This window comes from Lissotriton helveticus, chromosome 4_1 (assembly GCF_964261635.1).
Source record: "Lissotriton helveticus chromosome 4_1, aLisHel1.1, whole genome shotgun sequence".
NCBI lineage: Eukaryota > Metazoa > Chordata > Amphibia > Caudata > Salamandridae > Lissotriton > Lissotriton helveticus.
This window is the reverse complement of record NC_136063.1, coordinates 148717323-148743399: the sequence shown is the minus strand read 5'-3', so window position 1 is coordinate 148743399 and position 26077 is coordinate 148717323. Positions and strand designations below refer to the sequence as shown.

The window sequence follows — 26077 nt, the reverse complement described above, 5'->3', positions numbered from 1 at the left end:
CTTCAAAGTGTCCGGCACTCGCTGTAGGATCGTGTCTTCGCCCATGTGTAACTTTATTTCCTCTATCGAAAGGGCTCGTGGACACGACCACTGGGCAACCATGTTGACGAACTGTTCTGGTTTCGTTTCTTGATCACTGTCTCCTTCCGCTGGTCTGTACATCAGTTCCATTTGGTAATGTTGTAATTGGATGGCCCACCTTTCAATCCTGGGAGGTGGATGAGGTGCCGTGCCTTTGAACAGAGGAACAAGGGGTTGGTGGTCTGTGATTACTCGAAAAGGGTGCCCGCTCACATATAAATGAAAATGGTTGCATGCCCACTTGATCGCCAACGCCTCTTGTTCTATTTGCGAATACCGGGATTCTGTTGCGGTGAGGGCTTTACTCGCAAACGCTAATGGGACCCACGTTCCTGGTTCGGTCTCTTGAGTGAGTAGGGCTCCTAGGCCTACCGGACTGGCATCCACAACACTTCTGTGGGGCGAGTTGTGTCAAAGTAGGCCATGGTTGTGCCGCCCAACAACGCCGACTTGACTTGTTTGAAGGCTTTGTCCTCCTCGTGGGTCCACTTCCAGGGTGTTTCTTTCTTTGTGAGCTTTCTCAGAGGTTCCGCTATTGTTGCTAGGTTTGGGATGAATCACCCACAGTAGGTTGCCATACCTAGGCAGCTCCTTACTTCAGATGTATTGGTTGGAGCAGGAGCAAGATGAATTGCTTTAGACTTTCTAGGATCTACCTTGACTCCTTCCGAACTGAACACGTAGCCAAAGAAGTCAATTGTTTTACGGAAAAACTGGCATTTTTCTTTGTGCAAGGTCACGCCAGATTCTGCTAGTCGCTGGAGTGTGGCTCAGAGCCGTCGGTGATGGTCTTCAAGAGTTTTGGAATGAATCAGGATGTCGTCACTCACGTTCAGTACGCCTTAGAGGCCTGATAAGATTTCCCTCATAGGGTTTTGAAATATTTCAGCCGCGGAGGATATTCCAAAGTTCTATCTCTTGTACCGCCAAAGTCCTAGATGGGTCGAAAAAGTGGTTATGTATCTGCTTTCCTCTGCTAGCCTCAGCTGGTGATAACCAGTATTTAGATCTAACTTGGAGAACCAATGCGAGCCATTGAGGTCAGCCAGGATATCGTCAACCGTTGGCCTTAGATGTCTCTATCGTTTAATGGCTCGATTAGGCATTTTCATATCAATGCATATCCAGATTTTCCCTGGTTGTTTTGGCTTTTCAGCGATCACCATGGGTGAAACCCAGGGAGTGGGACCTGTTACCTTCTCAATTACCCCCTGTTGTTCCAGCTTCAGAAGTTCTTGCTTCACCAGGGGTCGGAGATGAAATGGAATTCGTCGGTGTCTTAGCGCGACAGGTTGCATGGCTTTGTCTATGTGCAACTTCACTGGTGGTCTCTTTATATTTCCTAGGCCTGTAAACAGTTGGGGAAACGATTCCAGGATGTCGTCCGTCTGGAGCAGCTTCACTGCATTCGCAAACGCGCTTAGATTGAGGTCTTCGGCGGTGTGACTTCCAACTAGTATGTCGGCCTCTCTGTCAACGACGTGGAATGTAGTTGTCACTTCTTGGGTCTCCGATTTTACTTGTACCGTCATTTTTCCCTTCAGGGGAAGTGGATCTTGACTCCCATATGTCAGAATTCTGATCTTGGATGGGGTAAGGGGCGGTCTCGGCTTCAGTTGCTTGTAATGCTGTGATCCCATCACGTTAACGGTTACTCCGATGTCAATCAGTCCGGTTACCGGGGACCCATCGATCTCAATGTTGCACTTGGGTTGCGGCCGTCTTCTCTTTTTGAGGTCACTCGCGAAGGACACAAAATAACACTCTTCATCCTCTTCTGTGGATGAGTCATCCAGTCGTTGGTAACTCCGTGCAGGGGTTCATGCTGGTCGTGATGTTGTAGACTCCTGATCTTCTGGCGATAGATGTCTGACTGCCCCTGTTGGCTTCCTCCTTCCTGTGTTTCCTCTGCCTCGCGAGCCACCTCGGCACACGCTCGCGAAATGGTTGGGGATCCCGCACACGTCTTTCCTCGTGCTGGACAGCTGTCTGGTGGGTGTTCTTCTCTCCCACAGTATCCGCACTGTGGTCGCCACGTCGTCCTGGTAGGCCATCTTCCTCGCCCACCACGAGATGGAGTGCGAACGGAATCCGCCCACTCTGTTTTGATGCTGTTTGGTGGCTCCAGTTGGCGGTGGATTGCCGTTTCCATTGCAGTTGCTCGGGCGTCTGATAACTCATGTGAGCGGGCGAGGATTAGGATTTCTTCTAACGTGATTCGGGGTTGTCGAAGAATGAGTGTCCGCAGCATCTTGTTGCGGCAGCCTTGGATGAGTTGTGCCGATCCTTCTTTGGTCTAATCATCTTCAGTACAGGTACTCGCTAATTCCCTGAGATGTGCATGAAAACCATCCATTGTTTCCCCTTCTCGCTGCCTGGCTTGTCTAAGTTTGACCCGCTCATAGTGAGGATTGAGCTGAGGGTCAAAGTGGGCGTTCAATGCCCTGACTGCCGCATCATAGTCGGTGGGTGCATCAGTATTCGGGAGGTGCTCAAATAGCTTGTATATTTAGTCCCCCGCGAAGTGTAGGAGTAGCGATCTTTTTACAGCTACGGCGGTTTCCCTCGTTGCTACAAAGTAGTTGTCGAGGCGGACAACCCACACTTTCCACCTGGGTGAGGCAATAGCAGGGTCAATGAGTTCGCTGAACGGTGGTAGTGCGGTAATTTGGGTGTGCACTGGGTGTGGCGGTGCCGGTGGGGCTGCTTGCTGTTGAGCTGCCTGCACTGCTGGATTGGACATGGTGCACTATTCCTCACTTATAGTGCCCATGTCGATCTGTGTGCCTTCGCTTCACTGTGCGTTTGTGTCAGGTCAGTTTTTTTTCCTTCCAAACAGTCGTTGCCTTTGCCAATGCTTGTTGCTTTACTTGTGCCTTGGTAGTCTTCTTGTGTGCTGCCGTACAGTTTATTGCCCCAGATGAGGTGTTTCTGTCCTTGTTGGTGTACTGCTCTTTTTTTTTTTTCAATAAGCATACGTTGTCTTTGCTGGTGCTTATTTTCTCTCTTGTAATCTGGATGTCTTTGTGTGTGTGCTGATGTGTATCTAATTGCCCCAGGTAAGTTTCCTTTATTCTTACTTTGCCACCAATCGGGCGTTGCCTTTGCCAGTGCTTGTTTGGGGTTCTCGGAGACTTTGTTACATTCTCATGCCCCACGCTGCTTGTGCGGTGCTTCGTGTGTTTAAACGGTGAAGCCCTGCTGAGCACGATCCGTCTCCACGTGCTCTCCTCAGCCGGCTCTCCCAGCCGTTGATGTCGGCCGTCTTTTCATGTGCGCATGCGCATGCGCACGCCGTCTTGCGGGACACCGGGCCTCCGGCAGCGTTGTGTTGCTGTCGGTCAATGCGGGCGGCCGTTTCCTTGGATCTAGGGCGCTAGCACGCGTCGCCTCTACTGCGCGATGCTCACCCGTGGCTTCCTCAACAGCGGCGCTCCTTGCTGGCAGCTCTCCTCCGCTGCAGGGTCGATCTATGTCAGCGCTGCCTCACCAGATCAGGTATGCACTGATTCTTCACTGGTTGGACGCTCAGGCTTGAAAGCATCCCACCCTCGTCGCCAGTGTTAAGTTCTCTGTCACCCGGCAGCAGTGGATGGCACAGAGGATGATATCGGGCACACAGTAAAAGGACAACAAGGCAGTGTGGTGGTTGTGCGGGCCGGGAGTCCCGAGCGACTCCGGCCCCTTTATTTATGCTCTCTGACCACGCCTGGCCAGAGAGTGATACAAAGTTGGTGTATGATTCCGGGTTACTCTTCCCCGGACAATAGACTAGACCGCTACATCTTGCAGTCCAATTCTACTTGGCAAAATAAACCTTTTGTGTTCCATCAGGACAAGGCACATTCCTAGCGAGCACGCACTCTTGGATGATTTTTAGGATAAAAATGGTCGAACTTAGATTAGAATGGTGTGCATCCCATCATCTTTGCTGAACATTATTTGAAAGATTGCCCTGTGGAAGGTCTGCACCCAGCGAGGAAAATATATACATTTGGAGAATCAGTTAACTACCACATGGACGGGTTCATCAAGTATTGTTCGTGTTACCATCATTGGTTAATCATCAGGCATTGACATTGTGAGCTCCTGTACTATTGTGTTCACCAAGAACCATTCGTGTCATCAGCACGTTGTCTAATCATTAGGCATTCACATTACGAGTTTTTGAAATCCTGTGTGTTAACATTGGTCTAATAATCTCTATCGGCGCACTATTCATTAGACGGCATTATTTGAGAGCTGTTATGGTGGATTATGGGAGTTGTATTTTTTCAAACTGAGGTGTGTTTAGAGAGGGTAGATCAGGTGGTTAATCAGGCAGCATTATTGAGGGAGGGGTTTGGGCACGAGTATGAGGTTAAAAACGGGTGGTTTCATAGGGAAGGGAAACATCTCATGGAAATGGATGTCACCGAAGTGGGAAGCAGTTGTGTCAGGTATGTACCGATTCGCAGTTGTAAGCGGCACTGGGTGATTATGGCAGGGATTCGAAAAGGAGTGAGTTTATAAGAAGGAGATGAATGAAGGCTACGAGTGGGTTTGCGGATGTAAATTGCGGAGTATGAGTGGGGCAGGGCCGGACTGGGAACCAAAACCACCACTGGCAAAGTGCTTGGATCAAACGTGCTATAAGCTCAAAAAATTGAGTAAAGTATAAAGTAAATGGAGAGAAATGGACATAAAAATTGGAGCATTTCTACAAAACTACTTTTGTGGCTGTGCGACTGGGTTTGGGGAGAAGGGTCGCCCCAAATAACATAAGATAAACCTTTTGCCAGGCCGAAACTTCTCTTTTCAATCCATACAAGTCACCCTGAGGTAGGCTCTATATAACCCATAGGGCAGGGTGCATTGTATTTAAACGGTAGGGCATGTGTTTTTAAGTTTTACATGTCCTCCTAATGAAAATCTCCCAAATTAGTTTTTCACTAGTGTGAGGCTTACCTCTCCCATGGGATAATATTGGGTTACCTTTTTACATTCAATAAGTGGTAATCTTTGATTGGGAGCAGGTTTAAATATCATGATTGGTTTGAAAATAATTGTAATTTATAATCTTCCTTGATGATAAAGTCAGATTTTAATTTACAATTCTGAAACTGACACTTTTAGAAAGCTGGCATTTTCTTGCCTACCCATTTGGTCCCTGCAGCCTTTGTCACATGACCCTGAATGGCTGGCAGTTGGTCTTCAAGTATTCCTCCAAAACAGTGAGACAAAGGGGTACTAGGTGTTAGCAGGATAGGCTGTCTTGCCAGGTTGGGTGCGGCAAAGCTGTTCCCTGCCCCACTAACATATACAAGGGCTGTTTCCGGAACACTCATGCCAGTCTTGTGTCAACCTCAGCCACTGGAAGCCTGAGTAGGTGAAGGAAGTAATGTCCAGAACCAGATGTGGGGGTGGGCTAGAAGTTTTCCCACTTCAAAGGCTGGCACCAGGTATACATATTGGCCTCTTAGATCAACTCTTCAGTACACTCCTGGACCTGCAGATCACACTTAGAAGGTCTGCCTTGTACTCCAGAGGACTGGCCTGCTACTTGAGGCTGGCTTTGTACCTCAGAAGCCTGCCTTGCTGCTACCAGAGGATGGCCCTGCTGCTTGAAGCCTGCCTTGAACCTCAAGGGACTGCCCTACAGCTTCAGGCCTGCCTTGCTACTTAAACCCAGGACAACCAGAGTGACTCCAAGGACTAGTTTTCTGGCCTCCTGTGGAACCTACAGGGACACAACAAGCTCTAGAGACGTTGACCCCTGCACCTGGCCTCTGATGTGGTGAATTCTGACACCCCTAAAAGTTGGGACCTAAAGATTGTACACCAAAAAGTGACATCAGAAAGGACAGTAGACCAGGACCTACCTGCTTGCCGATACATCCACGGTGTATCTCTGGTCAGCCTGACTTTGTTGTATCTCCCGATACTTTCTTCTTCGCAGAAGCAAATCCTGTTCAGTGGGACTCCCGAGCAATGGTATCCGGCCTCTTAAAGCCCTCGTCGGCTCCCGCCTGTATCTTCACCTCGCTTTTGACTTCCAAAAAAAGTGACAAAGTCCAAATGTAGAAACCTTCGTCCAGCAGCTCACCGATGACGCCTCCTCCTTGGACACTGCGTACTGCCTTGCTTTTACCTTCTCAGGAACTTTTCTTTGACATTCCATCTAAGTCTCAAGATAAGCCAATACTAGGCCCAACCCACCTCATGTATCCGAGCCACACTCCTTTGCAGTTGGACATAACTTTCAACCTTGCCTCGGTCTTGCAGGACTAGATGACCGCAGTTGGCGCTTTAATCTTTTAGGTGCTAGTTTTACTAAAATCTCTTAAAATTTTGAACTCCGTTCTACTGATTGGGTTTAATTAGTTTTGATGTAATTTTCTTACTTACATTTACTCTATTTTTCCAAACTGGTGTCTGATTTTTAATGTGCTCTGCATTACTATGGTGTTGCATACATTCTTAACACTGTGCCTATAAGTTGAGCCTGGCTGTGTTTGTGCCAAGCTACCAGAGGGTCAAGCACAAGGTAATTTAGCAACCTTTGTGGTTCACCCTGACAAGGATTTTGGCTGTTGCTTGAGAAGGGTCTTCCCCACCCCTCCCGTGATCAAAAACACAATTTCTACTGATTGGGTTTAATTAGTTTTGATGTAATTGGCTTACTTACATTTTCCAAACTGGTGTCATATTTTTAATGTGCTCTGCATTACTATGGTGTTGCATACATTCTTAGCACTGTGCCTCTAAGTTGAGCCTGGCTGTGTTTGTGCCAAGCTACCAGAGGGTCAAGCACAAGTTAATTTAGCAACCTTTGTGGTTCACCCTGACAAGGATTTTGGCTGTTGCTTGAGAAGGGTCTTCCCCACCCCTCCCGTGATCAAAAACACAATTTCTTTCAATTAACATAGCTCAGTGCAAAAGCTACTAATTAGCTGGATTTCTTCCCTTCTTTTATTAAGACTACATCAGTAATAGTATTAGATTTTATGAGACACATTTAGTCCACTTGAGGTCAGACACACACACACACTACCATAGAGGTATACATTACCATAGCACATATCTCACACCACAGTTCACTTATAATAGTCTATGATCATTGAAGAAGCATGGTTGGAGCTCTTTTTGAAGTGCAGATGATCTGGGCTAGTCTGTGATTCGATGAGCAGAGTTCCAGATTCTGGGGTTAAAATCTGAGAGGTGTGTATTGAGAGTTGGTGGTTCCTGATTATTGTGGTTCCAAGTGCTCTAGGTTTGTATGAAGCAGCCTTCGCAAACCACCTGAGATTTTGAGTTTTTTAGCACCCGTGTGGTGCGTATGACTGTAGGTCTCCCAGGCTGTTTTTGAAGATAGGGAGCGATATGATAAGAAGGCACTTTGAAACACTTAGCAATATGCGACAATAACAACACATACTATTTATCAGTTGAGGTGCCGAGCACTGAATGGCATAGAGCGACACAATCTGCCTTCTGGGGAGCCTGTTAGTAACACATGTCCTTAATTGAAGGGCCTGTGCCAGGGACTGAGGTAATTCACAGGGATGCACTTAATACGAAGCAGATGTAGCTGCATGTTCTCTCCTCACTGAGTTTTAATTTCTTGCCCAAATCTAGCTATTGTGATTGTTGTTAAGGTTAATTGGCATAGCAAAGGCATACACAGAAGGCACTCAGGGGAAAGTGATGGGTACTATGTTTTGGAGAATATATGGAGCTTAACAGGATGGACAGTGGATATCTCTCTCAAGTATGTCGGTAACAAGTCCTGTGCCCCTGATCACAATGTAACCTGTCAGTCTCATTATAACCTAGTAAAGGGCCAATTGCCCCTCTCCTTCTCTCTCTCTGGGTGGAATACACTGCCTGTATCTGTGATCCACTCCAGCACTCTGTTGAGGGTGACAAATAAAAAAAAAGTGGAGCATTAACAGTGGTCTTGAATACGTCATGACCTCTAGGGAAACTGTGGCAGGTACAAAATGGAAACAGGATGTCATAACAGTCAATGGAGTTTATGACCTGATTTAAAGTTTGGCAGATGTGAGGCAGTCACCCAAAAATGGCAATTGTCCAATCTGCCCTAGAGTACATGACATCAGTGCACTTTAAATAGGGTGGAAGGGACATCTGCCACTTTTTTTGGCAAATGTCCTGCTTCCACCAAACTCTAAATCCCTACCTTCATCTCAGCATCGCAGAAGAATCTAAAATAGAATCCATGCATGGACCCAGGTGATAGCCTAAATGATAAGGGTCAAAAAGAGCTTGGAACTCAATATTCTAGTTGCTTGGCCACAGGGAAAGATTAAATGGCCTGAGGCTTGCAGGATCGGGTGAATCCAGGGAACTGTCCCTTATCAAAAGGCTTATCACAGTAAAGTTAGCAACTTTAAAGCAACGCTTCTGAATCCAGTAAATCACTTACCAGGGTACAGACTGCTGCGGCTATAACTTCTGAAAGCCATCTCAAAATCCTGCCTTAGTACATGATTATTTGCTTTTGAAAATCTGCAAAACGGTAACTCTGGCAAAAACTGCAGATAGCTTTGCCAAAAAGGTAAGAGGAATTTCATAACTAGTTCTCGGGTTTCAGAATATATACAAAGTTGTGGGGATGTGATGAACAATCGGAGCCCAATGTCAGGGATGGCACTAGTGAAGTTCAGGGGGATATCCACTGTATAAAGGTGCAGATAACTAGTCTAAGCCCAAGGAAAATATGAAGGAAGAGTATCAAATAGGCAGGCGAGTGAATCAGGACATAGCCTCGTTGGGCCTGGTTTAGAATTTGGCAGATGGGTACTCTGTCACAAACGTGACGGATATCCCATCCATCTAAAATGCACTTGTAATAAGGCGGACAAGATATCCCAGCACTTTTTTGACACAATACCTGTCCATCAAACTCTAAATCAAGCCCTTAGTCTCTTCCCCAGACTCTTCTCATTGGCCTGATATCCTCATGTCCACACAGCAGTGGGAAGGACTATCAGCTCTACCCAGGGTGACCTGTTGCTGGGAAGGTTTTTTGGGTTAAGTGTATTAACAGCCCAAAGTCAGATCTAGAAAGGCAATAAAAATCCAATAAAAAGAAAAACAGCACAACAATAGTACTTGCATCCCTTTCTTGCTCCTAGAATTACACGCTCTGGATGCAAATTCTTCTTATCTTGTTATAAAGTTACTGTTTCTTATGCCATGCAATTTACTCCTCCCCCCAGTACCTGAATCAAATGACGCGCTAGGGCGCCAACTTCCAGCTATCATGCCATATCCACGGCCTTCAAATGTTTTTAAATGTTCTTGGATACTCACTATGCTTGTAAATTAGTTTTCCATCAACCAAACAGCAATCCCTCCACTTCAATGGATGGTTCCCGTTATTTATATTGTGAATCAATGGCTCACTTTGCTACATTCAAGGCTAGACCATAAAGTTATGTGAATGATCTAGTTCTCTATAAAGCTAGTTAAATTCTAGTGCGAGCTGTAATCTTGCCACTCCTTCCTGGAGGTATTGTTCCAGAAAACAGTTTTAAATATTGCCCTACAAAACTATCATATCCAGAAAACAACTGCAACAAAATCATGTTGGTAAGCATGCATCAGTACGTATAGATAAACAATTCCTAACTACACTTATATGCAGTTTGACAATAAATATATACATTCACGGTACATAAATGTGGAGTTGTGAATAGTACATCTATACTTATCTACATATACTTACGTTCGCAATGTTGTCGTAGTCAATATTCTGGTTATGATATTTTTTAGGAAGATATTTTCGTACTCAATATTCTGACATACAACCTGCCAGTGTTGCTCCTACCTTCGCAGTAAGTTCTGACTCAAACACCTTTTTTTAAAAAGTTGAGGTATCTCTACCTTTCCACCCTCTGCCTACTCAAAGTAACTGGTGTGTAACAGGACAGCGACTTATACACAATGGAAAGTGTAGTGTTCTTAAAAGTGTTAGGCAATTGGAATCAAGAACATAGAATGAAAGGAACTCTCTAGGATCTGGAATGTAAGCAACAGTGACTTCACAGTTGCTAGAGCTGATGTTGGATGGGGTTGTTTCTTTTCTGTCTTGAATAAACTACATTTGAAATCATCTAATCAAGATTGGATTATCCTTCTCTTTCGAATAAATCATCCAGAAACTGAATCACCATTGAAGACTCTATAGAACTTACAATTTTAATCTCAGGCCAGCGAGAATACATGTCTAAGCAGACCAATACATACTTGTCACGTGACTTCAATTTGATAGGGCCTAAAATGTAAACACAAATATCAATCCAGGGACCACTGGATTGTTCCCTCACAACCATAGGTTGATTCCTACATTTCAATATCTTGTCGCTGCAAGCACAATCAGAACAATTCCTTACCTCTCTTTCGATCCAAACATCCATAGCAAATCATCTAATCAAGATTGGATTATCCTTCTTTGAAATCAAGTGGGATACCACAGAAAGCTTTTATGTCTATTATACCTTGCAACTCCTAGACCTCCAGGAGCACCGCTGATGTTTCAAATATCTCAAATTTTTCTTTTTTTCAGTTTTATATTGTGCGAACTTGACCTGAAGTTATCAGATTGCTTTACAGGAGCACCAGTTACATTACAGACACATTGGTTTTCATTAGGCATGAGGTGAGTAAGAGATTCGCCGAGAATCACAGGATGTTGAGCATGCCAGCCCAGACTTGAAACCGGTTCCCCAGCTTCGAGGGCAACCGCTCTAGCCTCAAGGCCACATCCTCTCCCTTGTTAAAGCCACAGCTGTAATGGTTGATAAAATTCACAAATCAAAAACTTGAATGCTTCACCAAGCTTTTCGAATAATATTTCAGTGTTTAGTAAAAATGGCGTGCCATAATTTGGAGATCAAAGTGGTCCAATTTCCTGAAACTACATGATCGAGCAATCATCTTCAGATCCGTTCCTACCAATAATAGACCTCCTTCTGGCAGATTGTTTTCTATCTGATCATTGCTGTGGCTTTCTCCAAGTTCTTGATCCCAGTCACTTTTGGTTCTCAAGATTCCTCCCTTCGGTCTACCCATATATGAGCGGTATTGTCCCCCAATTTTTTTATTCTTGAGCCATAGGACATGCTCTTTATTCCACATTGATCCATGTTAATTGCAATCTCCAATCATAGTTTTTTTTTATATCAGGAAGGCGAATATCCCAATCATGCGCATTCCTAAATAAAATCGCTAAGACGATTCAAGTAACCTTATTGTTTAAATGGTGCTCCCTTAGCTCATCCGGCAGCTTGAATTCGTATTCTTCAGGATATCAAATGGGGCACTCTGCGCCATGCAGAAGAACCTTGGGAGTGAGACCATTTTTAGTATACCAGCCCTCCCGGACATTGAAAGTGAAACTCCTTCCTGTGCTTCAAATCATCTCCAAACTTCGTGAGAAACCTTGTAATCTGATGTTCACTCCTGTGACTTCAATACAAAGGTGTCTAAATCTCAATACAAAGGTGTCTAAATCTCAATACAAAGGTGTCTAAATCGTTCCCTCTCTACTTTAAGCATGCACCATTGTGGTATTGAATCCTCCCCACCCGCGCCTGACGAAAACGATTTTTCACAGCTGATCATCAGTCTGGCTTACCTACCAAATTTTCTGAACATCTATGATCGTCTCAGAATGGACCAATAGGGTTTCTCTTATACACCAACATGTCATATACATAAAGCGAGATGAAGTATTTTGTGCAGCTGGGCTTATTATATCCTTTCTTAAACACTCTTTTGTAAAGCTTATTAGAACAACACAAAGTAAGATGTCATAAATGAATCATTGGCAAGGCGTATAAAGCACCAAGCAATATAAAGTAAATGCATCATTGACAAGGCGCAACAAAAGAGCAAATGTAGAAAAAGATAAAGATATCTAACCTTTTGGAACCAGGCCACATGGGTCCTATCATGGAAAAGAGATATAAATATGGGGCAGTGTGAAGAGAAGAAAAGAAAGGATGGGGAGACTAGTAACATTAACAATCAATATGTGCCAAGAACATGTTACTGAAATTCAAAGAAATAACTAACCGATATTTGCTCAGAGATCAACTGCAAACATAACGATGGAACTACTAGTAACGACAATCAAGAGGAAGACAAGGAGATACATGAAAGAGTGAGACCAACAGTGAGCTAGTGCTCTGACTTAAAGACCTATCAGACATTGATAAATTATGTGGCCTAGCTATTGAGTAATGTTCGCCCAATACAGATAAAGATACAAAACAGGGTGGTCATTTTATAAACAGGTGGTTTGTGTGAATCCATAATAAACAGTATTGCTAAACATTATTCTCGTTTCGAGGAGTCAGCGAAATTCCAGTTTCTGAAAGGGACACCTTCGCTGTCGGGGACCTGGCAAACCATTCTCCTCAATGTGAGCTGACAATGTTGATGTCCGAGACACCATGTAAATATGAAGAGGGCATAAAGTCAAAGCTGGTGGATTCCTTCATTAAAGGTCAGATGACAGACCACGGATGAGTAGTGCGCTTAACAAATCGCACTCTACAAATCCCTGGTTGATTGATTGACCAGTAAGTGCTATGCTTGGGACAAGCAACACCACAACACGTGAACTAGCTCACAGCGTGGCGAACCACACCTACAGCAACCGGAGTTTAGGTACCACCCCACATCATGTAGAGAATGTAGTTTCCACTGTTATTCAGATGGAGCCGTAAGATATCACATTGTAGCAGGTCTCTCTCATATCTTTATAGTATGCCAGGAGTAAAGCAGACAAAACCCTCAAGTCATAGACGAGTCTGGTTTGCAAGCTAGGGTGAGCATGATCCTCCGTCTACCTTGAAAGCAGTTTCAAGCAGCGCACTAGCTGCATATATCTCCAGAGTTAGGAACTGTTCAAATCAAACTCTACCTGTACACCAACGAAAGGTTTGGTCAGGCCATCCTGCAGCATGTCATCTAGTGTGCGGATACTTTTGGATGTTCCATTGTGGCCAATGTATTGGCAGGCAATCGTTTCGGATTCTGGAATTATTTCACAGGAGGGCAACTGTCGTAATAAGAAAAGCTCCAATCACATCCAGTAGATTAATAAAATGTAGTTTATTCCAAAAGATATTCCATCCAACGCGCTATGTATCTGGTCATCAGAAAGCCCAACGGTGACTGAAGAAACGTTAGGGTCCTCCACCAAACAGACACGCCGCACGCGGATCGTACATTTAAAACCAAACATAATGATACACACAGAGCGCATGAACAGCGTGAGGAAAAGAATACAAAACATCAATACCATCGCGCGGTGCACAAAGGAAACACCGCGCGATATACCTGAAACACATATAATAAACACATACCACTACACCACCTTCCCCCTTACAATAGCAATTAACAAAATTAAAAGTAAAATTCACATTCTCTTTTAAAATCTGACAAAACCATCAAATTTCCTAGGAACTCTAATGGTTCTGCCACGAGAAGAACACATAGTAACATTTTCTACACTAGATTGAACATTTGAATGAGCATGTGAAACAGTAGCTGGAATGGACCCGGCACGATTTACTGAAACATCCAACCAACTCCAATCAAGATCCTCATCAAGTTCACCCCGCCTACTCTGAATGATTTCTGCCTGTTGGTGAGAAACTCTTACTAGATGACGTTTGTTCCACCAACCCTTCCCATCAATAAATGCAGCCCCTCTACTGACTTTAAGGACTTGAATTGGTTCCAGGAATTTTGATTCCCCTTTCTTAATTCTATACGTTTTTTTTAACAAAACCCAGTCCCCAACCAAAATATCCTCGCCCAAAGAATTATTTTTCTTATCAAAATTTTTCCTCATTTGAATCTGCTTGTCATTTACTTTTTTGCGAATAGCCACCAGGTCAATTTTCTTTTCCCCAGACAACTTGTGAAGCCAAGAAGGAAACCAATTAGAATGAGTATCCCTGCTCCTTAGCAAAGAAAATGGGGATACACCTGTAGTACAGTGCGGGTGGTGTTATAATGCCACACTTTGTCTGTAACTAAATCATTCACATTATGCTTGCATGCCAATGCCGTCTGGATGCCTTCCTTAATCAGTTTATTTCCTCTCTCTACCACCCCATTGGATGACGGAGAATACAAAGCAACCTTCAACTGTTTGATATCCAAATTGCTAAGAAAATTGCCAATTTTTTCAGAAGTGAAATGCGTGCCACTATCAGTAACTATTACTCTTGAAGTACCTTCCACATTAAACACTCTCTTAAGAAAAGTAATTGTAGAATCAGAATCAGGTGTTTTAACGAACTCATGATACATCCATTTCGAATAATAGTCAACCAGTAAAATTACGTACTTATTCTCCTGATCCAAAACAGAATACGGACCTGAAAAATCAATACCAACTTTCTCCCAAACAGTATGTGGAAACTTTGGGGTGTAAAGGGACCTTCATCGTCTTCCAGTGTTTGTCAGACAACAGACACTGAGGACAAACATCAAACAATTTCCTAACTTGTTCATCCATAGTGCCGCATTTGACACCGTCTCCCACTCCATCTTGTTGTCCACCTTGAAATCTATGGGTGTCGGTGGCTCGGCCCTGGCCTGGATTGCTAATTTTCTCTTTGATCGCACTTTTCAAGTGTTTTCTCCCACTTCTGTTTCATCCATCCTCCCTTCTAAACACGGTGTTCCACAAGGGTCTATCCTCAGTCCCCTTTTTTTTAATTTATACGTGAGACCCCTGGCCTTTCTGGCAGAGCAGGCAGGTCTCACGATTTATTCCTACGCTGATGACACGCAAGTCATCTATTCACTCTCCACCAACAAAAATTCTTCTTCCTCGTCTCTTCAAAATGGACTCCGACAAATATCTGCATGGATGCATGATCACAAATTAAAATTAAACGGGGACAAAACGGAACTGCTTCTGTTTGGTCAAGACATCTCGTTATGGGGCCCACAGCACTGGCCTCCGGAGATGGGTCCTCTTCCTACTCCAACTACGAATGCTCGTAATCTTGGAGTCCTCCTCGACAACCAATTGTCCTTTAAGCAGCATGTCGTGAAAGTCTCCGCCACCTGTACCACCATCATCAGGTGGCTGAGGAAAATCAAGTGGATGCTGCCTGCTGACACCCTGAGGACGGTAGTCCAGGCTCTTGTCATCTCACGCCTGGACTACGGGAACATCTTACTCTTGGGTGCCAGTAAGGAGGTAACTAGGAAATACCAGGTGGTACAAAATATGGCGGTACGCCTTATTTGTAACCTTCCTGTTAGAACTTCGACCTCGTCTCACATGCGCAACCTGCATTGGCTGCGTATTGAGAACAGGATTAAATTCAAGGCTTTGTGTCTTATGCACAAAATCCTGATTGGAACAGCCCCCAACTATTTATCTGTTTTAGTGCAGCGTTATGTTCCATCTCGCGCACTTAGGTCCTCTACCCAAAACAAAGTGAAAGTACCGCGAATCAAGAGAGCCAAAATGGGAGGTCGGTCATTTTCCTTGCTAGCCCCCTCTCTTTGGAACTCCTTACCTCTATCTCTATGATCGGAAAGGTGTTTCCTGACCTTCCGTAAGGGTATCAAGACCTGGCTATTTGATATGTAAGTTGCTGACCTATTGCCCCCTTCACCTTGTATACCTTGTGTCTACTTTAGCGCCGGGAAACCTCCGGGTAGCTGCGCGCTTAACCAAGTGTAATTATAAATAAATAAAAAAAATAAATAGAGGGTCACCAATAGTGCTGCTTAATTCTCATGACGGTCTTGGTAACGCCTAATACCCCTGATGAGCCTTGTTACTGATTGACGAACGTAACATGAAAGGAGGGATAAATCTATCACCTCTACGGACAATACCATTCTCAACTGAGAGTTCCTCAGAGATTAGAGCAAATCTGCACAATTCCCCCTCCAAACACCTAGGTTCGGGCCAATGATGTGTTGAATAATGAATGACTTTCTGAAGCACAGAATCATTCTCATTAGCAGACTTCCAATCCATCTCAGATATAACCGAACCCAAATCACCCACCGCATCGACCACAGCGACACATTCAATATCCTCACCTGAAATGTCCTCATCATCATCCTTCACCATGGAAAGTCTAGACAGGCAGTCAGCTCGGAAATTCAACCCACCACTAATATGTTTAACTTCAAAATGAAACTCCTGCAATTTAGAGACTAGTCTCATTAACCTTGCTGACATACAAGAAGAATTTACTTTATCAAAAATGTAAATCAGGGGTTTATGGCCGGTAACCAGTTCAAATTTCCGACCCCAAATATACGTTCTGAATTTTTGTACTGCCCAGACACAAGCTAATGCCTCCCTCTCGATGGTACTGTACTTTGTTTCAAAAGATTTGAGGGATCTAGAAGCGAATGCAATGGTCTGTTCGCGGCCATTCACTCTTTGCGTAAGCAACGCTCCAAGCCAGACATACTGGCGTCGACTGTTATGAATGAAGTACAATCATCTCTGAAAGCGAAAAGCGCTTTAGCAGACACAATCATCTTTTTCACATCCCCAAAAACTTTATCCAGATCAGGAGACCAAACAAAGCTACAACCTTTTCTTAATAACTTGCGAAGAGGTTCCACTAATTGTGAGTAAGACGGAACAAACCTAGCGTAGTATTCCGCCAACCAAAGAAAATATCGTAGAGAATCCTTATCAGTAGGGTGTTTGCCGTCTTCAATGGCCCTGATCATTGAAAATTTTGGCTTAATCCCCTCATGAGAGATGGTGTGCCCCAAATAATCTAGCTCATTAACAGCAAATGTACACTTGTCACTACGGACGGTCATGTTCTTAGACATCAAAATTGCTAGCACACGCCTCAGAATTGCATTATGTTCAACTAAAGACTTTGCAAAAATTAAAATGTCATCACGGTATGCTTGAACCCCTAATACATCACGAAAGAGAGAATCCATAAGTTTCTGGAAAACACTTCCGGCTGATGCCAAACCAAAGGGAAGGCGCAAAAACTTATATTGAACAACAAAGGGACCTAGCTTAGGTACCAAACCAAGCTGCACAGCCACGACCATAGTAGAATGAATCCAATCAATCAAAGTTGCATACTTCTTCATATTATTTTTCTTCCGTTCATCAAAAACTTTTTTCTGTCTTGCTTAACGTTATTTTTCAATTCATTTTATTCATCCAACTGCCATAAACAGATGTAATCAAGAATACAGGAGACGTAAAAACAGTCCACATGTCACCATTTTATTTAAAAATCCCAATGCGTTTCGGGAAACCTCCCTTCGTCAGGGGACTCTATGAAAACAGAAAATAAACATAATAAACAAAATGCCCCAAACGGGGTGATAAAAGTAGTTAATTCTTAGGACTCTTTCGATAAAGCAACCTGATGGTATGCTGATTTCAAATCAACCAGCGAAAACCATTTGGCACCACCAAGATTTGCGAGTAGCTCATGAATTTTCGGTAGGGGGTGACAATCTATGATAATATTCTTGTTCAAAGCGCGTAAATCCGCGCAAAGCCTAATTTCGCCAGAATTCTTGCGTGCGACCACAATGGGGGCCACCCACTGGGAAGAATCAACAGGTTCTATTATACCTTGCTCACACAAATCTTTTAAAGAGTTTTCCAATTCACCTCGCACACTTAGAGGAACAGATCGGACTCTATGAGCAATAGGTTGAGCCCCAGGAACTAACCTAATCTTATGCTCAAAACCTTTCACACTGCCCACTTTGTTGCTAAACACAGGTTTGAACTCATCAAAAATCTGTTTTGAGTCAAACGCTTCAGGATTAGACGAATCACAATCAATACATGAAAATCCCTAACTTTGATAGAATTATCGTCCCCGGGCACTAAGTATAGACCCATGCGAGCGAGATCCTTCCAGCCAACTATATTATTCGCTTTTTCAGCAACGTAGATCTTTGTCATGGTTTCCCTTCCCAAATATTGCACTAACCCTTCAAAATATCCAATCATGTTGATATCCTTCTCGCCAAAGGCTTTTGGGTTTATATCTGATTGTAACAGATCAACCTTTCTTTTCCACAAATCATAAAAAATAGAATCCCTCAAAATGGTGTATGGTGATCCTGAGTCTGCCATAACCTGTAATGGAACGTTATCAATAACTGCAGAGCATAATGGACCCTTTATGTCATAATTTCACCATTACAGTCTAAAGTAACAACTATGTTAATGATAGAATTGCTGCAATAATCAACATCAGAATCAACAAAATTAACATTAGAAGGTTTCCTCACATTTCTACAAACCTCCTGAAAATGCCCCACTTTTTTACAAATCAGACAACGCTTGTTGACAGCTGGGCATCCTTGAAAGTTCCCGATGTGATTCTTGGACCCGCACCTATAACAAAATACAGGTTGTCTCTTCTGAACATATCTCACATTTTTGTTTTTAACATTTACTGAAGAAATAAGACTGTCTTGACTAGAATCTACAGTATGAACCAGGTTAATTCCGCTCTTAGTAGAATCAGCCATCACTTTACTTGTAAGTGTAGAACGTTCAATACTCAAGGAGAGATCAATTACTTCTTCTAAGGAAGGATTTTTGCATCCCAGTTTTCTTTCTTTGATCTTACGGGAAGCACAATTGAAAACAAACTGATCCCTGATATAATTATCGGACAATGGACCAAACTCACGTGTTGTTGCTAATACTCTGAGAGCAGAAATGTACATCTTCTCCATGTTTCCTAGCGTACAAATTATGTCGTTCCAACATAATGTTAAGTTCTTCTGCAAACTGTTTCTTTAAACGAGCTACTGCCTCCATGTAAATATTCCACCGTTGATCACCACCTTGAGATGTCGGAGGAGGAATCGAGGTAACACTTTTAAAGATTCTTTGTGCGGCTCGTCCAAAACACCCAAAAAGGATAGCAAACTTACGCTCAGGTGAGTAAGCAACAGCATCTATAGCAACAAGATGATTCTCAAAAAAGGGCAAACCACTCCTTCCAAATAATCTCACGACTCACAGGTTTCCTTAAGAAAGGAGGAGGTTGGTTAATCTGCTGTAATTGTAAATTATTGTTCGCCATAAGTTGGCAGGGTATGCTCAGACGTGAGTCCCTTGCTCACTTTGCCACTGGATTCAAGCAAGCCTGGCTGAAGACGGCTGTAATGCCAGAAACCGGTCCTAGGAAGCTTGAGTCCGGTCCAGGGAAGGCATGGCTTGGCAGTTCGGGCTGGACTGTTCCCATGAGGCACATGGTCAGACTGATTTGCATATGGCCTCCATTTTCACACTATTACAAGGTGGGGAGTTTGACTTCTTAGGGGTTACAGAGACATGGTTGGAAGATTCTTCCATACCAGATGTAGTGGCCGCCCTACCTCCTAACTATTTGTCCATCTGTCTGAATCGAGCTAGCGACAAGAGAGGAGGGGGAGTTGCTCTCTTATATAAAAGCTGCTGGAAGGTGGAAACAGTATGTGTTGAATGCTTGGGAGGAGCAGATATTTTGGGTGTAAAATTTGGGGCGGACAAGGCCTGTTTTGTCATTTTACTGGTGTACCGCCCCCCTAGGGCTACCCACGATTTTGTAGAAGGCTTTATAGAGTTGGTCAACGATTTAAGTTCTCGTTATAAGGATCTAGTGGTCATGGGAGATTTCAACTTCCATTGGGAGCTATTCCCCAAAGAAGGGCATGCTAGTCATATAGAAGAAGCCTTAACAACGCTTGGACTAACTCAACATGTAGTCGGTCCTACGCATGATAAGGGCCACACGTTAGACCTGGTGTGGTCGACCGACCCCGGAGTTGGGCCGATGGCTGGCAGTCCATGTGCATGGTCAGACCATTACCTGATTAGGGGGCAGAAGGCGTTACCAAAACATGGAGGGAAAGCTAGGCCATCATGGAGAACAGTGAGGCGATGGAATTCCATCAACGAAAAAGATCTGGTGGGAAATCTACTGAATTCCCCCGCACCTACTACATGGGACGATAACATAGAGGTCACATGTCAGAGGGTAGTGGACAAATTAACATTGTCCATTGACTTAGTGGCACCGGCCAAAAGGATGAAAATAGTGGACAAAGGCGCAGGAGCACCCTGGTACAATGATCTCTTGAGGTCAAAGAAACAGGTCCTGCGGAAGGCTGAGAGAGCCTGGAGGCAGGATTATAATACGAAGGCACGGAATCTATATCGGCAGGAGCTGGCCTCGTATAAAAAGGCTATTGTAGCCCGCAAATCCGAGTTTTTTGAGACAAGGATTGCTACTGCCCAAAATCCCCAGAAAGAAATCTTTAAGGTGCTTTCGGAGCTGAGAAAAACCAAGGAGCAGAGGCCTGACTTTTCACAGAAGGACTGTCAAAGCTTCCAGGACTTCTTTGTTAAGAAAATTGAGGATCTCCTGTCAGAAATTTCTTGCACTCCTGTGCTGGAATGCTCGCTTCAAGTGAAGCCCCTTACCCCTAAAGTGGATATTCCCCTGAATAGCTTCTCCTTGATTACAAAAGAGTCGCTAGTAAGCTTGGTAGGGAGGGTAAAGTCAGGTTCCCAAGGAGACCCCTGCCCCCCGAAAGTCTTCAAGCTAGCCATGCCAGGGCTGGAGGAGGATGTCATCAACCTCCTCAACAAATCTCTGGAAACTGGACAAGTCCCGGCTATGTTTAAGGAGGCTCGGCTAATTCCGCTGCTAAAGAAGCCAGGGGCGGATATGAAAAACGTAAAAAATTTTAGGCCTATCTCCCAGTTACCTTTTTTAGCAAAGGTCTTGGAACAACACGTGCTATCCCATCTCTCTAAGCATCTGGAGGTTAATGATATGCTAGAGCAAAATCAGGCTGGCTTCCGGCCATATCATAGCACGGAGTTGGTTATGGCGTCTATTCTAGACGAATTGAGGTGCAGAGCTGATAAGAGGCTCCCGGGGGCCCTGGTGCTACTCGACCTCTCCGCGGCTTTTGACACTGTTTGTCATAGTCAATTGCTGGCACGCGTGAGAGACTTGGGCATAGGGGGCCCCGTACTAGGCTGGCTTGCATCTTTTCTGCAAGATAGATCGCAGAAGGTGCAGCTGTCTGACCTAGTTTCAACATCTTCTGCTATCACCTGTGGAGTACCGCAAGGCTCGGCCCTCTCACCACTCCTCTTCAACATCTATTTGCAGCCACTGATTTCGGCTCTGAATCAGATGGAGTGTCAGATCTTTAACTACGCTGATGACACGCAGATTATTATCCAACTAGGGGATTCTCCAGGGGCACAAACCAGGTTGCATAACATCTTAAGGTACACAGTAAATTGGATGTCCGCCAACTCCTTGAAGGTCAACCCGGATAAAACTGAGGTGCTGCCCATAGTCACCTCGGGCAGCCCCTGGAATGACGGTTTTTGGCCCAAGGAGTTGGGCAGGGCACCAGAACCAGCAACCGTGGTGAAAAGCTTGGGTATTCACATTGACAGTAACCTGTCCATGAACAAACAGGTGTCCGTAGTGGTTGGCACTTGTGTAGGTCTTCTGAGACAGCTTCGTAAGATTTCTGCACTGCTGTCTTTTTCCACCTTAAGAAGTGTTGTGTCAGCTATGATTTGGGGGCGTCTGGACTACGGCAATGTGTTATACTTAGGGCTTCCCCAGCGGCAACTTGCGAGGTTGCAGATCGTAATGAATGATGCCGCGAGATTAATTTTTAAGATGCCAAGGAAAACGCGTGCTACCCCTCTCCTGCATCAGTTGCATTGGCTCCCAGTGAGACAAAGGGCGCTGTTCAAAGGATTGTGTATTTCACACAAAGCACTCTATGGTAATGCGCCCAGTTATATCAAGACCAGACTTACTGGCTACACCCCTGGTAGGGCGCTTCGGTCCTCTGAAGCTACTCTCTTGGCTAATCCACGTTTTCGCCTGTCCACTATGGGCGGCCGTGCTTTTTCCACTCTGCTTCCGGCAGCGTGGAATAAACTGCCAATCAGTCTCCGCAAGGAGTCAAACCTATTGCTCTTTCGCCGAACATTAAAAACAATACTTTTTCGGGAAGCATGGGGAGTGCTATAAATTAGACATCTGGTTTCGGTTGCACTGATTTCCTTTTATGTACAAGCGCTTAGAGACCTCGGGGTGATAATGCGCTATATAAATGGAAATAAATAAATAAATAAATAAATGGCCATGTCTGAACTGGGGTGGCAGAGTGGGCTAAAGAACGGTGATGGACTAAACCCAGATCTGTTGACTGGGTGTGAGTGTTTGATTGGTTCAGATGCTCCGTCCATCACCACCCCCTTTTGTACCGCTTTGTTTGCCATAAGTTGGCAGGGTATGCTCAGACGTGAGTCCCTTGCTCACTTTGCCACTGGATTCAAGCAAGCCTGGCTGAAGACGGCTGTAATGCCAGAAACCGGTCCTAGGAAGCTTGAGTCCGGTTCAGGGAAGGCATGGCTTGGCAGTTCGGGCTGGACTGTTCCCATGAGGCACATGGTCAGACTGATTTGCATATGGCCATATCTGAACTGGGGTGGCAGAGTGGGCTAAAGAACGGTGATGGATTAAACCCAGATCTGTTGACTGGGTGTGAGTGTTTGATTGGTTCAGATGCTCCGTCCATCACCACCCCCTTTTGTACTGCTTTGTTCGCCATAAGTTGGCAGGGTATGCTCAGACGTGAGTCCCTTGCTCACTTTGCCACTGGATTTAAGCAAGCCTGGCTGAAGACGGCTGTAATGCCAGAAACCGGTCCTAGGAAGCTTGAGTCCGGTCCAGGGAAGGCATGGCTTGGCAGTTCGGGCTGGACTGTTCCCATGAGGCACATGGTCAGACTGATTTGCATATGGCCATGTCTGAACTGGGGTGGCACAGTGGGCTAAAGAACGGTGATGGATTAAACCCGGATCTGTTGACTTCGTGTGAGTGTTTGATTGGTTCAGATGCTCCGTCCATCACCACCCCCTTTTGTACTGCTTTGTTCGACATAAGTTGGCAGGGTATGCTCAGACGTGAGTCCCTTGCTCACTTTGCCACTGGAATCAAGCAAGCCTGGCTGAAGATGGCTGTAATGCCAGAAACCGGTCCTAGGAAGCTTGAGTCCGGTCCAGGGAAGGCATGGCTTGGCAGTTCGGGCTGGACTGTTCCCATGAGGCACATGGTCAGACTGATTTGCATATGGCCATGTCTGAAATGGGGTGGCAGAGTGGGCTAAAGAACGGTGATGGATTAAACCCAGATCTGTTGACTGGGTGTGAGTGTTTGATTGGTTCAGATGCTCCGTCCATCACCACCCTCTTTTGTACCGCTTTGTTCGCCATAAGTTGGCAGGGTATGCTCAGACGTGAGTCCCTTGCTCACTTTGCCACTGGATTCAAGCAAGCCTGGCTGAAGATGGCTGTAATGCCAGAAACCGTTCCTAGGAAGCTTGAGTCCGGTCCAGGGAAGGCATGGCTTGGCAGTTCGGGCTGGACTGTTCCCATGAGGCACATGGTCAGACTGATTTGCATATGACCATGTCTGAACTGGGGTGGCAGAGTGGGCTAAAGAACGGTGATGGATTAAACCCAGATCTGTTGACTGGGTGTGAGTGTTTGATTGGTTCAGATGCTCCGTCCATCACCACCCCCTTTTGTACCGTAATTGTAAATTAGCCATAATAAAATAAATGAACAAGAACCCTTAGAGAAAGTTTGAAATAAAAATAATAAAATTTGAACACAAAAAAATCAAATCAATAGCCCTAGAAAGATGCTGATGCTTAAATAAAATTCATAACATACACTCTGACACTGTAAATTGAATAATTATTAATAAATGTGCCCTAAACATGGACTCAAACGTGTGTCATTAAAGAAGAGTAAAACAGATATAAATGGCAACTTCCAACAGAATAAGCGAGCGCGTCGCTGTAGCAACGCGCCGATAATTGAACAAATTGGCAGTAAAATTGAAGTGTGCGTGTCGCTGAATCAACACGCAGAAATAAGCAGGAAGAGTGGGCGTTGCCGTAGTAACATGCTGAAATTTCCCAAAAGTTAATTAAAATGAAGCGTGCGTGTCGCTGTAGCAACACGCTGAAATAAACAAAAGATTTCCAAATGTAGACTGCAAGCCAATAAAATAAAGCGTGCGCGTCGCTGTAGCAACGCGCTGGTATCAAAGTTACAAAGGGGCACCACACTGGCAATGAACATAGAGCTTCAAAGTACGCTCCAATAGCAATTAATCAAAAATTAAGGTGAACCAATCAGCAAGTTCACAGGCGAAACAAGAGTCACATGCTGACTTCCATGGCCAATGGAAAACGAGAGTCACAGATTTACTTCAAAGGCCAATGATGACGAAGGAAGTCTCAAAATTAGGCTTCTTAACCAATCAAGCTTCAGGGTTGATAAAACAACGTACCTCATCTGGAGAAAGGAAGGAACTCAGGAAACCCTACCGGGATACTCTCACACTCGAGATCAACCGGAAAATAGGTATCAGGCACGTCCCTCTCTCATAACGATGAAGTTTCGAAATTTTCGTTAATCTCTTGCGTGGGTATGGATGGAGTCATCAAAGTTCCCAATCGTCGCCAAATGTCGTAATAAGAAAAGCTCCAATCACATCCAGTAGATTAATAAAATGTAGTTTATTCCAAAAGATACTGCATCCAATGCGCGATGTATCTGGTCATCAGAAAGCCCAACGGTGACTGAAGAAACATTAGGGCCCTCCACCAAACAGACACGCAGCGCGTGGATCGTACATTTAAACCCAAACATAATGATACACACAGAGCGCATGAACAGCGCGACGAAAAGAATACAAAACATCAATACCATCGCGCGGTGCACAAAGGAAACACTGCGCAATATACCTGAATCACATATACTAAACACATACCACTACAGCAACTCTTGTAGATGTATCTGTAGATGTTCCTCTTGTCATGAATAGTGGTCCAGGAGTTCAGCAGCAATAAACGATCACCAGTTTGTAGTCCTTCTGTAGTGAGTTTCCGAGGTCATGGATGATCCTTAAGCTGAGCACTAGATTTATGATCCTCCATGTGGAGTCTCATGGGTCTATCTTTAGAGGAGGGAAGGAGGGCGTCCAGATCTGAGAGTTGATCGATGTTTTGTATAGCCCGGTGTTTTGCAGGTTTAGGTTTCTGGAAACTGTGGCTGTGCAGATACAACTCTTTCATTCTTGGCCATTTACCCACACATAACAATTAGCTACTTTGCTTGGAGATAGATGGAGAGTTATGAAGAAATAATAGTAGCAATCAGCTACACCTTGAACACCTGGACCTGCCACTAGAAAAGAAAGCTGTAATTAGTTGCATTTGGCAAAACCCGCCCTCATCAAACAGTAGAGTGATCGCTGTCAGATATAATGTTGTTTACACCCCGGTTGATTAGTATAACCAAGTCTTTGATGTTGAGGGTAACCCATTGAAAACTGAACACTACAATTGCAGCGCTTGATAAATGCATGGTCATTGGCAGAACATTGACTGAGGAATTTTTGATATTTTCTGCTAAAGTGAATTTGTAAAGATGCAAAGGTATAAAGAGTGGCCAGGGTCTCTCGCCAGTGGTGGTAAAGTGGTAATGCCCTCGATCATCGCAATTGAGAAAAAGCAGCCATGGTTTCAAAAGTCTCAAAAGCTAGTAGGAGTAGTAGTGGAGAGAGTGGGCATCTCTGGATGGCTCTAACAAGGGGGCTGGCCGAAGGCTGAAGCCACACAGCACGGGGGTGGGGGTGGAATTTGAAGCACCAAAGGCTGTACTCAGAGGGGAGCATGAAGAGGTCCCAAGACGCCAAAAGGTGCACCGGTGAGGGACTGCCACCCTATTGACCATATCAAACATGGTCTGGAGAAAGAAGCCTAGATTGGTACCCAGCACAGGGAAATCTGGGTACACCAGTGCTGGCATTCATCTTGGTATTGGAGGAGGCAGTGTTGATTTCAGTGCCGGGACTGATGGCACCTTTGAAGCCTG

The 26077-nt window shown here is 44.6% G+C and overlaps 1 protein-coding gene across 1 annotated transcript in view; it reads right to left on the bottom strand.

Annotated features, from left to right (window-relative positions):
* The window catches only part of IQANK1 (IQ motif and ankyrin repeat containing 1), a 478492-nt gene that overhangs the window by 220271 nt on the left and 232144 nt on the right, over positions 1–26077 (bottom strand). The window contains 2 exon segments of the mRNA XM_078686619.1: positions 1581–1589; positions 20463–20520. Of these exon segments, the coding sequence (XP_078542745.1) occupies positions 1581–1589; positions 20463–20520 (67 nt within the window).